Source organism: Microcaecilia unicolor, chromosome 7 (genome assembly GCF_901765095.1).
Source record: "Microcaecilia unicolor chromosome 7, aMicUni1.1, whole genome shotgun sequence".
Lineage (NCBI taxonomy): Eukaryota > Metazoa > Chordata > Amphibia > Gymnophiona > Siphonopidae > Microcaecilia > Microcaecilia unicolor.
In genome coordinates, this window is record NC_044037.1 from 24,915,334 (window position 1) to 24,929,882 (window position 14,549).

Here is a 14,549-nt window from a genome sequence, read left to right on the forward strand (position 1 = left end):
TTCCACTAACATGGGCTAGAGAACAAATTACTTATCTAGGGGTGACCATTACTGTTGATCCTATGAAATTATATGAGAAAAATGTAACACCATTACTTATGGAAACAAAAAGATTGTTGGGTCTTTGGGGCGGGGTCCCCTTGGCGCTGGTGGGACGCATTTCACTATTTAACATGATGTTAGCGCCTCGTTGGCTGTATTTGTTTCAAATGCTACCACTGGCGCTGAGGAGAAAAGAAGAAAGAATATTACACAACGCCTTGCAAGGATTCTTATGGAGAGGACGGAAACCAAGATTGCCAATCACTAGTTTACAAAAACCCAAAGAACAAGGAGGTATGGGACTAGCCAATATTAAATATTTATCAGTAGCATGTGCCATGAGACACATACGAGATTGGATCGCAGAGACCAATGACTTTTCGGACAGAACAGTGGAGGGTGCTTTGATGCCATCTGCACATCTCAGTTGGCTATTGCACACAATGCCTGGAAGACGGGTTCAGGGCATAAGGAACAATCCAATGCTGCGGTCATCCAGAGCGGCCTGGAGATGGCTCTGCCGGAGGCATGGATTTTCTGCAGCGAGCACCCCATATCTGCCCCTCAACCACAATCCAGACTTTATAGCAGGTACCGAGTCGAGAGGGTTTCGGCACTGGACAATACAGGGGATAAAATATATAAGCCAATTGATAACAGAGGAAGGAACTATCAAACCCTTTACCGAACTTAGACAGTCATTTGGATTAAAGCACACTGACTGGCTTGCATACTTACAGATAAAACACTACATTACCTCCTTGGGGTGGTCTAATCTGACTGAGGATGTGCGGGATGTGTTGAGCGAAGCACTCACCCTAAACGCTAGCACTGCAGTGCCATTGCGCTTTCACCACAGATACCTTAAGGATACGACCGAAGAAATAAACTTCAAGAAACTCATAGATCAATGGACAGAGGATTTACAAATTACCATAACAGAGGATAGATTTCGTCAGCACTTCACATCCATTCAAAGGAGAGAGACATTTCCAAGATACTGGGAATTACAGTATAAGTTTGCCTTAAGACTTCACATATCGCCAAGGAGGGCATACAGAGCGAGGTTGGATACAAAAGGAGCCTGCCCTAAATGCGCGCAGGGCCTGGCCACCTTAGCACACATGTTTTGGCAGTGCCCAGACATCACCAGCTTTTGGACACAGATCATCCTAACCGCATCTCGGCTCTGGAAGAAACCTGTTCCAATTTCAGAGTTGATTCTATTTGAGGACTTTCAGCTGGAGGATAGACCCCCAGCAGGCTTGCTACAATTCTTACGCAAGTCAGTATTGATGGGGAAGAAAGTGATTCTATTGTATTGGAGAGAGGTGCATGGACCCTCGGTGTCAGTGTGGAGAACACACATGATAGACTTGGTACGATTGGAGAGATGTAGCTTGCAAAAGGCCTCATTTGCCGAGCAACGACAGTTTAAATATACGTGGCAGCGTTTTTTGATGACACTCCATCCAGTGGCACGCAAACGACTAACTTTCTCACCGGACTAGACTCATGATAAAGGTTATCAGAAATGGGAAGGGGGGGGGGGAAGGGGAAGGGGAACTGGGTGGGGGGGAAATTGTTGTAAATGATGACATGAATCTGCAGTATTTGTATTTGTTTCTTTTCTGGTTCAATAAAATGTTTTAAATATAATCCAGCAAATATGCTACATATTTCAGTAATAAACTGATACCATTACAATAGTATGTTCACATATCCATTTTTTCTTAGTGTTCTGTATCATTCTTCTCAGGCTCCGAATTATCTGTTGATATATCTATGAAAGTACCAGGTTAGATTAACGGACCCCTACACAAATGATATTCTGATCTCTAGATGGGCAAGCCAAGTTTCAATTCTAGCTCATTCTTTATAGACAACAAACGGCAGAGGTTCAAAGACAATCCACACATCATGCAAATTAAACAAGGCAAAAATGAAATAATTCTACTCGGAACAACTGAAAAAAGGAAGACCTTTGTTGGAAAAAAAAGGGTAGCTGCAGAATAAAAACTGTAAGATGCAAATGTAATGAAAACCTACATGCACAAATCTGTTTACCTGTGCTCAAATCTTCCAAATCTGAATGAAAAAATAAGAATAAATACGTTGGGGTTTTTTTTTTGTACTCTTGTCTGTGTATACCATGCATTATAATCCTTTTGCAAGTGTATTGTTCCTGAATTGCTAAATTAAACTGTCCTGCTGTTTTCTTTTTTCTTTCTTGGCTTACTGACAGAAAACACACACAATATCTATCGCATTAATCCAGATGGCTCTCTTCGGGTGACTTTTGCCAGTGGAATGGAGATCTCTCTGAACACAGAATCCCACCTTTTGGCAGGTGTTATCAACCCCACTTTAGGAAAGTGCAACATCTCACTCCCGGGAGAACACAGCCCAAACCTTATCGAGTGGCGGCAGAGGAAGGAGCAAAGCAAAGGCAGCATCTCTGCATTCGAAAGACGCTTAAGGGTAAGACTCTCTGCTGGGCAAAGTGAAAAATTTTTTTTTTTTTTTAATTCTTTATTTATCAATTTTAACATTCATAATATTTACTTATGAGTGATAATACACAAGTATGAAAGTTACAAAAATATCAAATAGAGTCTGCAAATTAACATTGCGAAAATAATATTCCATACTATTCCATACTAACGCCCACTATTTAGGTAATCGATCCAAGACATTAGGAAATACAATATAATACCAAACATTTTATATCAAAAAGAACAGCTTATTTCCCAAGCGGCTGACTCAGCTCTGCCATACAGTGTTGCATATGTGACTAAACTTGTACATTAACCTCTTCTCTGCTTAACAAAAAATCTTCCACCTGTTTTGAGTCAAAAAATTGATATTGCTTAGACTGAAATTTTATCCTACATACACATGGAAATCTTAAAAGAAAATCTGCGCCTATAGCATTAACTCTAGGGCGTAAAGATAAAAAAATCTTACGTCTCTGTTGAGTATCTCTAGCTAAATCAGGGAAAACTCTAATTTTTGAACCCAAAAACAGGGAGTCTAAATGCCTCATGGAAAGCTTAAGGACTGCGTCCCTATCCATTTCCATCGCAAAAGACTTTTAAACTGGAACGTGTTCATTTACTCATGGAGTTGGCGGTCAGTACTGTGGCTATCCGGATAGCGTTGATATTCAACTGCTGTCCAGATGGCCAGTCTGCATATACTTAGGACAACCTTTTTTCTGTCCTAAGTTATGCAGATATTTATTTATTAAGGTATTTATACCCCACATTATCCCCACAGACATGCAGGCTCAATGTGGCTTACATAAACCGGATCGAGAGAGAGAACTCCGGGTGATATCAGATACAAATGAGAATAGTAGAGTAGAAGGGCAAGAAAGAAAGGATACTTTACATAGAACAGTACAAAAGAATAGGACTAAACAGGATCCACATATGCCAGCTGGTAGTTGCGCACTGATGAAGGGAAAGCTTGACGCCTGAATAGATCCGTGCTTACAGCCTTTCCAGCTGGGATAGTGCAAGGTGAGATATAATCTTGAGGATGGGTCAGCATTTCTGGCTGGCAAGTCAATCATATTCAACACGTAATTTGGAACATCGGCGTTGATGATCACATGACCCATGGTGCAAACCTTGAATTCAATGCGCTCCTTGATCGGAAGCCAGTGAAGTTTAGCAAGAAGAGGCGTTGCGCTATCAAACCAGGCTTTATTGAAGACAAGTCTCGCTGCCGTATTTTGGACAAAGCCCTTACACTCTGCTAATATACCATTGCAGTAGTCCGTGTGACAAAGCACCAATGATTGTACCATATTTCTAAAGATAGCAGCACTGAAAATTGCCACCATTCAGATAAGTGCGAGATCCTCCTCAAGTCCACCCATCGACCACCCCAGCAATCTCCGGATAGTGTCACAACGGTCAGAGGAAATGTTCGGTGGCACTATCCAGGCAGAGAGGGTCATTTTTGAAAGGACATCCAAGTCAGAATAGAGACATCCAAAACAGATTTGCATCTCACGTGTATTTTCCAATAGTAAATACATCAAGCTTGTCTGTTTAAAAATATGTGAAATGGACATCCATGTGCTGAGGATGAAAACTGGAACATCCAACTTATCATCGGCAAAAAAAGCAGGGAGAAGGACATCTGTCTGGCAGCATCCTTAGAAGAATGGCTGCACAGATGCTTCTGCAGAACGGAGGAACAGCCCACTGGTTAGTCTAGTGGACTTTAAACCCAGGGATCCAGGTTCAAATCCCATTTCCATGCTATTATAGCAAGTTGCTTAACAATTCTTGAGCAGGTGGAGGTTTTGGACTGGTTGATTATATACTTCTTATTTTTCTATTTTGGATTAGGTAATTGAAATCACCCATTATATTTGGCAGAGTTTTGGCTTCCCTAATTTCTGTTAACATTTCATCATCAATAGTGCCTTTTGATGGGACTTTTTGACACAGATTTAGAGTGGTCAGGGTTCTAGTTCCTTGAACATAAAGGTGGAGGCCAGACTCTGGCCGTCTTCAAATCTAAGCTAAAAGCCCACCTTTTTGACGCTGCTTTTAACTCCTAACCCTTATTCACTTGTTCAGAACCCTTATTTTATCATCTTCACATTAATATTCGCTTATCTCTTGTTTGTCCTGTTTGTCTGTCCTAATTAGATTGTAAGCTCCGTCGAGCAGGGACTGTCTCTTCATGTTCAAGTGTACAGTGCTGCGTACGTCTAGTAGCGCTATAGAAATGATAAGTAGTAGTCTTTGGGATTCCGGAATCTTGCTACTCTTTGGGATTCCACACAGAATCTTGCTACTATGGGATTCCGGAATCTTGCTATTCTTTGGGATTCTGCATGGAATCTTGCTACTCTTTGTCCTAATTAGATTGTAAGCTCCGTCGAGCAGGGACTGTCTCTTCATGTTCAAGTGTACAGTGCTGCGTACGTCTAGTGGTGCTATAGAAATGATAAGTAGTAGTAGTAGACTTTGGGATTCCGGAATCTTTGTAATCTTTGGGATTCTGCAAGAATCTTGCTACTGTGGGATTCCGGAATCTTGCTACACTTTGGGATTCTGCATGGAATCTTGCTACTCTTTGTCCTTATCCCTTACTTGTCCTGTTTGTCTGTCCTAATTAGATTGTAAGCTCTGTCGAGCAGGGACTGTCTCTTCATGTTCAAGTGTACAGTGCTGCGTACGTCTAGTAGCGCTATAGAAATGATAAGTAGTAGTATTTATTTTTATTGTGAGCTCTCCAGAAATAGAAAAAAATACTTACTGTGCCTAGATGTACACCATTTCAACAGAGCTCATAGAACTAGGAGAAGTGTTCAACTTAACCAGCTGCTTGAGTATTTGTCTTGTTTTTGAAAATTAGAATCCATAATTTTTATTTCTCGTTCTGCTGTCGGTTTGGTTTGTTTTATTCAAGCTCAGGGATATGCTGTTCCTAAGTGTTCTATAACTTCATGATTGCACCATAAAAGTGTTGCCTGAAAAACAACAGCCCATAGGTTAGTTTAATTGCATAATTCCACTTTAAGGAACATTTTCTATTACAACCTAAGATAATTAATGTTTAATATTCTGTGCGTCATACCGTACCTATCATTTACATTCATGAACACGAGTAGATATCAAGATGACTGTAAACCAAAATTCTAAATTTAATTAACTTCAGATCAAGGACCTAAATTGATTGTGCTTTGATAAAATCAAATATCTTTTTGACATGAATAGTTCTAAAAGTAGCGCCACAGCTGATAAATGTTCAAAGTCTCAAGATAATTCTCTTTATCTACACTTAGTTTTCCTTATGTGATATTATAATGGGAAATAACATTAAGAATAAAAATGTCAGGCTTGTATTCAAGTACAGAAGATGAATATTTATTTAACCAGTAGAACCTGCTGTATGCATGCCGGAACTGCAGAACATAATACTTTTCTTTTTACTGATGTATCCACTGAAATCAAACTGTATCGTTGGTTCAAGTTCTACTTCACAACGGTGGCTTCATGGTCAAGGTTTCAAGGTTAATTAGGGATTTACTATCCCGCCCGTCAAAAGAGTTTCTGAGCGGCTTACAGACTAATAAATACAGAAAAGGGGAGGAGACAAAACAGAAGTGGGGAGGGGATGAACAAAAAAGGAAAGAGGAAGATGTGGTCCGTAGGTCCTATCTGATCGATCAGATGCATTTTGGACATGCATAAAGCAGCATTTAGAAGTGTCTGTTGCATGCCTATGCTGAGCAGAGACGTTCCCTGGAGCACAATTGGGGGTGGGTTTGGACCTATTCAAATAGGGATTAGATTCTGTAAATGGTGCCCAAATTTGGCCACTGAGAAAAATGAGCACTGAGCGCTATTCTATAAAAGGCATCCTTTATAGAATAGTGCATAGCACCAGGATCCATGCTCGAGGATTTACACCAACTGAAACCTGGTGTAAATCCTTGTGCGTAAGTTAGACATGGATCCCCTGAATTCTATAATACCGTGTGCATTGTTAATGAATGCCCCTTACCTGCCCATGCTCCTTCCTTGGCCATGCCTACTTTTCAGTTGTGTACTAAAAGATGTAGACATGCATCTTTTTAGGGATAACACTTACAGGGTGTTTAAATAGCAGGGTGTAACCATGTGTAGATATTTTCAGAGGAACAATTTCCACAGAGAGTGTAGACCTATATATTTTTGCTTTGAAAATTGGTGTATCTTATGTACTCATGCATGCAGATTTTAGATTCACATGTCTAAGTCAGGTTGTGGGGAATTCCATGCCATTATATAAGAGGCTCTGTCAGACATAGAACCTCTTGTAAAATAGATGCAGGACTGCCTGGCAAAGTCCATGCGTTTACAGAGAGAGCAGTGATTTTCAGAAAGCTGTACATGAGGAGAGCCTGAATCCTAGTGGTAATACCAAAATATTACCACTAGAGGTCTTGACTGCCATTTTGAAGGGGCCAAGCCTTGAGGTGGGAGCAATTTTCAAATGTATTTACACAGGTAAAATGGTCTCATTGAAAATTTCTCCCCTGAAATATGGATAAATGCTTGCTTGGGTTCTATACAGTGCATTACTACTACTACTAACTAACATTTCTAAAGCGCTACTAGGGTTACGCAGCGCTGTACAATTTAAACAAAGAGCTTACAATCTAAAAGACAAGAGAACAATCTAAAGACAAGTGAACAATCTAGAGGACGAGTGAACAGTTAATCTGATAGGGTGGATAGATTGGGGCATTCTATATTTCTCGAGCGGTTAGGCACCGAAGGCAGCATTGAAGAGGTGAGTTTTAAGCAGAGATTTGAAGATGGGTAGGGAGGGGGCATGGCGTATGGGTAAAGGAAGATTGTTCCAGGCATAGGGTGAGGCAAGGCAGAATGAGCGGAGCCTGGAGTTGGCAGTGGTGGAGAAGGGTACTGAGAGAAGGGCTTTGTCCTGTGAGCGGAGGTTACGGGCATTACAATAATAACTTTGTATAAGATGTCTAGATAGTAAAACTGATGTCCTGGTCTATATTTTATCATCCTCACTTTAATATTCCCTTATCTCGTGTGTCCTGTTTGACCTAATTAGATTGTAAGCTCTGTCGAGCAGGGACTGTCTCTTCATTTTCAAGTGTACAGCACTGGGTATGTCTAGTGGTGCTATAGAAATGATAAGTAGTAGTATTAGTAGACTTTGGGATTCCGGAATCTTCGTACTCTTTGGGATTCTGCAAGAATCTTGCTACTGTGGGATTCCGGAATCTTGCTACACTTTGGGATTCTGCATGGAATCTTGCTACTCTTTGTCCTTATCCCTTACTTGTCCTGTTTGTCTGTCCTAATTAGATTGTAAGCTCTGTCGAGCAGGGACTGTCTCTTCATGTTCAAGTGTACAGCACTGCGTATGTCTAGTAGCACTTTAGAAATGATAAGTAGTAGTATCTGTTTAAAATATATATATATATTTTTGAAAATCTCAAGGAAGGTGAATCCTTTTTCTAAACTACATCCAATGCTGCAAAAGAAACACATGTATTTGACAGCAAACATTCGAAAACAGAGCAGCATCACTCAGGGCTCTGTACTTGTAAATAGCGCTAGTTACACACACACCCTGGGATTCTATATATTGTGCTTTAATTTCCGTGCGAAAATCAAAGTGTATTCTATAACAATGCGTGTAACTTAACTACTTAAAAGCTAATCAGCACTGTCAATTGGATGTTAACAAGCGATTATCAGCACTAATTGGCATTAATTAAGATTTACACACACAACTCGCTAAGCGTACTCTGTAACGTTGTATGCTTAAATTCTAAGTCTCATAATTGAAAAGTAGGCATGGCGTGGGTTTCTAAAATATATGCGCATTGTTATAGAATACACCTGCTCTACCCCTAATTTAGGCATCAGGATTTACACCAAGTAAAACATGACGTAAATGGCCGCAACTAAATTTGGTCACATGGAGAGGTGCTCAGCATATTCTATATACTGCACAGAAATTTAAGCCTATTCTATAAAATTTAGGCGTACTTCAGAGAACATGCCTAGGTGTATTTTATTTTCACGTGGAATTTTCAGGCGCCATATATAGAATCTAGCCCATAAGCAGCAATTTCATTACACGTGCATATAAGTGGCAGATGTTATAAAACTGAACATCCAAACTTACTCCCTCATTCTATAACTTTTCTTAGTACATAGGGAGGGGCATAATCGAACACGAACGCCCATCTCCATGGGCGTCTATCTCCGAGAACGGGTACGTGAAGGGGCGGGACAAACCGTATTTTCGAAAAAAATGGGCGTCCATGTTTTTTCCGATAATACGGTTTGTGCCAGCCAAATGCATCAGATTTGTGCGGATTTCAGCTGGCCGGTTTCGTTTTTCAGCGATAATGGAAACCAAAGGCGCCCAGCTCAAAAACGACCAAATCCAAGGCATTAGGTAGTGGGAAGGGCCAGGATTCGTAGTGCACTGGTCCCCCTGACATGCCAGGACACCAACCGGGCATCCTAGGGGACACTTGTAACAATTAAAAAAACAAAGCAAACTACCTCTGAAGTCTATAGCTCCCTTCCCTTGGGTGCTGAGCCCCCCAAATCCCCCCAAAACCCACTCCCCACAACTCTACACCATTACCATAGCACTTATGGGTGAAGGGGGGCACCTAGATGTGGGTACAGTGGGTTTAGGGGGCGGTTTGGAGCGCTCCCATTTACCACCACAAGTGTAACAGGTAGGGGGGGATGGGCCTGGGTCCACCTGGCTGAAGTCCACTGCACCCACTAACAACTGCTCCAGGGACCTGCATACTGCTGTGATGGAGCTGGGTATGACATTTGAGGCTGGCATACAGGCTGGAAAAAAAAAGTTTTTAAAGTTGGTTTTTTTTTGGTGGGAGGGGGTTAATGACACTGGGGGAGTCAGGGGTGGTCATCCCCGATTCCCTCCGGTGGTCATCTGGTCATTTAGGGCACTTTTTTGGGACTTGTTCGTGAAAAAAAGGGTCCAAAAAAAGTGACCCAAATTCGCGCTAAAAACGCCTTTCTTTTTTTGATTATCGGCCGAGGATGCTCATCTTTCCTCGGCCGATAAACATGCCCCAGTCCCACCTTCACCATGCCTCCGACACGCCCCCGTCAACTTTGGCCGTTTCCGCGACAGATTGCAGTTGAAGACGCCCAAACTCAGCTTTCGATTATACCAATTTGGACGCCCACGGGAGAAAGGCGCCCATCTCCCGATTTGGGTCGAAATATGGGCGTCTTTCTCTTTCGAAAATAAGCTGGAGAGTGTATTATACCGGTTGTCCTGCATTTTTATTCTCACTCACAATCCCTTACACTCTGTCTAGGCAACTCAGGTCACTTGATTCCCTCCGCCTGGTCCTTCCTTTTCCTAGGATGGCACATTTTGAATCAACCATACATTCTGCATTTTACCTTTTAGGGTCAAAGCTATGGAATGACCTACCTCCCTCTCTAAGACTTGAACTGTCTTACAAGACCTTCAAGTCGTTACTTAAAGATTTCTTTTTTACTCAGGCTTTTGGGTCTCAGCAGTAGAGAGTATTTCGGTGTTTTTCCTCCCCTCTCTTCTGGTTTATGCTCTGTTGTTAATGGATTTGGGGAAATCCACTGCTTATTCCTGGAATAAGCAGCATAAAATCTATTTTTACTTACTTGTGACATGGATTGGCCACTGTTGAAACAGGGTACTGGATTTGATGGGCCTGCAGTATGACCCAGTATGGCAATGCTTATATTCTTATCAGTAGCGTACCAGGTTGAGGACGCGGGGGGAACGGAGAGTGGACTGCCACATTGAGCCTGCAAATAGGTGGGAAAATGTGGGATACAAGTGCAATAAATAAAAATGGCGCCGGTGCATATTTTAAACGCGACAGATCGTGAGAAAAATAGGTGCCGTCGCCGTCGGAAATCCGTTTGGGGGAGCGGCCGCACCCCTGGCGACCCACCTAGCTACACCTCTGATTCTTATGTACATTGTATTAAATTAGTCCAGTAAAAAAGCATCACCTACAACTCGTAGACAGGCTCATTTTCAAAGCACTTAGCCTCCCAAAGTTCCATAGAAACCTATGGAACTTAGCCTCCCAAAGTGCTTTGAAAATATGCCTCTTAGTGACCTTCTTCTATTTATGTACGTGGACTAGTATGGAAGCTGCGCTGCTTTATTCAGCAGCTGTGCTGGAAAATAGAAAACAGAAGGGCCAAAGCAGAAAGTTACTGCAGACCTAACTGTGCAGTTACTGCCGGCGTTACTGGGTCGAGCAGTGCAGAGATGAGTTGCACAGCTGCACAGTGCATTGAAACGGACGCTAATGAGGCCATTAAGCATTCCGTTGCAATGCACAGAAAAATAGGTGCTTCTGACAAGCGGTTACTGTCATAAAATGTTTGCCAAGTCCAGGGTTGTGTAGCCTGATCTGACACTCTTGCAATTAATAGCTTTCCAGTCAGTGTCTGAGCACTGATGGATTCAAGCACTGACAAGAAAAGTAACTTTTTTTAAAAGTATGGTAGTCTGCATCGCCCCTCCTCCCCACCCCACCCCACCCCACCCCACCCCACCCATGTCCCAACCCTCCTGCCCCAGCCTGACAGACTTAAAAAAAAATATCCCCTGTGTCTATTGGCAACCCACAAACACACCCCACCTGACATGACTGCCCCTCCATCCCAACCCCAAAAAAACATCCCCGGTCGCTAGCAAACCATTCATAGTTTCACTTTCTTGCAACCAGTTTGACATTGTTGATGAAACTCAGTCATTTTTCTCTGGTACTTGTGCAGTTAATTCTAATTGTACTATACAAATTTAATAGAATCCTCAGATAATTATCTGCACAATTTCATTCTTACCATTCAGAAGTTTTTTAAACTTCTTCCAATTAACATTTGTGCAACTTTCTAATTAGCTCAGGTTGACCTAGTTGTTTAATCTCTTCCTGTGAAATCTGGTGGATGTTATGCAAACACAGTTTCACAAATCCATCATATAATTAGCTTTTATTTTAGGAACTGTACTAGCTATTTTTCTCAAGACATAAACTTTCCTGTTGCTTTGTTTGTTTTTGTTTGTTTAATGCTCGTTTTTTCTTATTGTCTTTTTTTTCTCTTGGTTTCTTTAATTATCCTTAAACGTGTTATGGTAATTAGAAAAGCACCTGTCTTGAAGGAATAATCACCTTCTGCTGTCATTTTTAAACAATAATTTCCCTTTTTCTCAACATCACCAATAGCTGTACCCAAAGTGCTCATAACAGAAAAGTCAGAAAACTGGGATTTGACATGAAGATGTCAAAATGAAAAATGAATTGTCTACAGTGTAGAGATGGGATGGGGGGAGAGGTTCTCAGAATATGTGACCCAGAAACGTCATAGGCAGGCCAATACATCAAGCTTCAAGACGCTGGATTCTCCAAGAAAAGGACTGACTAACTTCTGGAGCCAGCATGGGTTTTTTCCTATTCTGTGCATGAGAAAAAAATTATTAGTACATTGACAGGTGTGGTTATCAATGTGGGCTACTTTTAAGATGGGTTATTTTACCACTAACATGCTATTTTAGCATAAGTCCTATTTTATGCAATAAGACCTAGTTACTAATAACTAAGGTTAACATTTTTTTTTTAAAACACACCTTTATGTAGCCAATGTTGTTAACTTTCCCCCTTAATTAAAGAAAAAAGAAATGTGTCTAGAAATCAAAATCACTGCTATAGGTAAGAAAAGTGAGCCAAGTAAAAGACAATCAAGCCATTGTGACATCAGTAATGAGGTTGGCTCTTAGGCATTGGTGGAATGAGGCATTATGACATCACAATATCAGCTCTAGTTACCAGAGAGTGAAACTCTTCACAGTAAGGCAGTAAGTTGTCAATGTGGGCTACTGTTAAGACATGTTATTTTACCATTAAGTCGGGCTATTTTACCACAGATCCCATTTTATGTAATAGCACCTAGTTACTAATAAGTGGGGTTAATGGTAAAATAACACATCTTAACAGTAACCCATGTTAACCCATATTAACAGCCTCCCATTACCTCTCCACTCTCATCTCTCCCTACATTCCTCCCCGTGACCTCCGCTCACTGGACAAATATCTCTTGTCGTCCCCCTTCTCCTCCACTGCTAACTCCAGGCTTTGTTCCTTTTCTCTCGCGGCACCTTATGCCTGGAATAAACTTCCTGAGCCTGTACGTCTAGCTCCATCTCTACCTGTTTTCAAATCTATGCTGAAAACCCACCTTTTCACTGCTACTTTTGGCTCCTAGCCACTACTCATTTGCCTCCCCCCTTGTTCGTTCTCACCCAGTACTTCCCTCGCCCTTAATTGTCTTGTCTATCTGTATTATTTTAGATTGTAAGCTCTATTGAGCAGGGACTGTCTCTCTATGTCAGGTGTTCAGTGCTGCGTGCGTCTGGTAGCGCTATACAAATGCTAATAATAATAATATTGATAACTCCCTCCTCCCCCAAGTCCAGTGTCTTAGTGCTTAACTTGTTCAGTTACATCTTTCTTGGTAGAACAGAACATCCCTGAGAGCCCCCTCCATACTTGGATTTAAGAGTAAAGTTGAAAAGGCATGCCTATTGTGTCTGTTCATATCAGTCAAGTCAAAATGGAAACTGGAAGTTTAGAATAGGACAGGATTTTAAACAAAGAGCAGTATGAGGCACCCTGATAAAATGACTAAGCACAAAGTCTATAATGGCAATTGCATGCAAAATTGCAATCAGAGAATACTAGCATAATTGTCAGTTACACACATAAGTGATATTATTTTGTAATACCCCTGACCTGCCCATGCCCCTTGCTTGTCCACACCCCTTAGAAGTTGCATGCAACAGATTTTGTGACACAAATAGCACCGATTAAGGGAAAGGGAAATGGGACTTGATATACTGCCTTTCTGTGGTTTTTGCAACTACATTCAAAGCAGTTTACATATATTCAGGTACTTATTTTGTACCAGGGGCAATGGAGGGTTAAGTGACTTGCCCAGAGTCACAAGGAGCTGCAGTGGGAATTGAATTCAGTTCCCCAGGGTCAAAGTCCACTGCACTAACCACTAGGCTACTCCTCCACTAGCAACATTCCATCTAGAAGCCTGCCCTTGCAGATCAGCAACGCGGCCGCGCAGGCTTCTGTTTCTGTGAGTCTGACGTCCTGCACATAACAGAAGCCTGCACGGCTGATCTGCAAGGGCAGGCTTCTACATGCAATGTTGCTAGTGGAATAGCAACATTAACATTCCATGTAAAATCTCAAATAGTAGCAACAGAATCTCAATAGTAGCAACATTCCATGTAGAATCTCATATAGGGAAAGGGAAATGGGACTTGATATACCGCCTTTCTGAGGTTTTTGCAACTACATTCAAAGTAGTTTACATATATTCAGGTACTTATTTGTACCAGGGGCAATGGAGGGTTAAGTGACTTGCCCACAGTCACATGGAGCTGCAGTGGGAATGGAACTCAGTTCCCCAGGGTCAAAGTCCACTGCACTAACCACTAGGCTACTCCTCCACTAGCAACATTCCATCTAGAAGCCTGCCCTTGCAGATCAGCAACGCGGCCGCGCAGGCTTCTGTTTCTGTGAGTCTGACGTCCTGCACATAACAGAAGCCTGCACGGCTGATCTGCAAGGGCAGGCTTCTACATGCAATGTTGCTAGTGGAATAGCAACATTAACATTCCATGTAGAATCTCAAATAGTAGTGACAGAATCTCAATAGTAGCAACATTCCATGTAGAATCTCATATAGGGAAAGGAAAATGGGACTTGATATACCGCCTTTCTGAGGTTTTTGCAACTACATTCAAAGTAGTTTACATATATTCAGGTACTTATTTTGTACCAGGAGCAATGGAGGGTTAAGTGACTTGCCCAGAGTCACAAGGAGCTGCAGTGGGAATTGAATTCAGTTCCCCAGGGTCAAAGTCCACTGCACTAACCACTA

The 14,549-nt window shown here is 41.7% G+C and overlaps 1 protein-coding gene across 1 annotated transcript in view; it reads left to right on the forward strand.

Moving 5' to 3' along the window:
* TENM1 (teneurin transmembrane protein 1) overlaps positions 1–14,549 on the forward strand; it is a 696,753-nt gene that overhangs the window by 635,113 nt on the left and 47,091 nt on the right. The window contains exon 25 of the mRNA XM_030210273.1: positions 2,288–2,523. Within this exon, the coding sequence (XP_030066133.1) occupies positions 2,288–2,523 (236 nt within the window). The remainder of the gene's footprint in view (positions 1–2,287; positions 2,524–14,549) is intronic.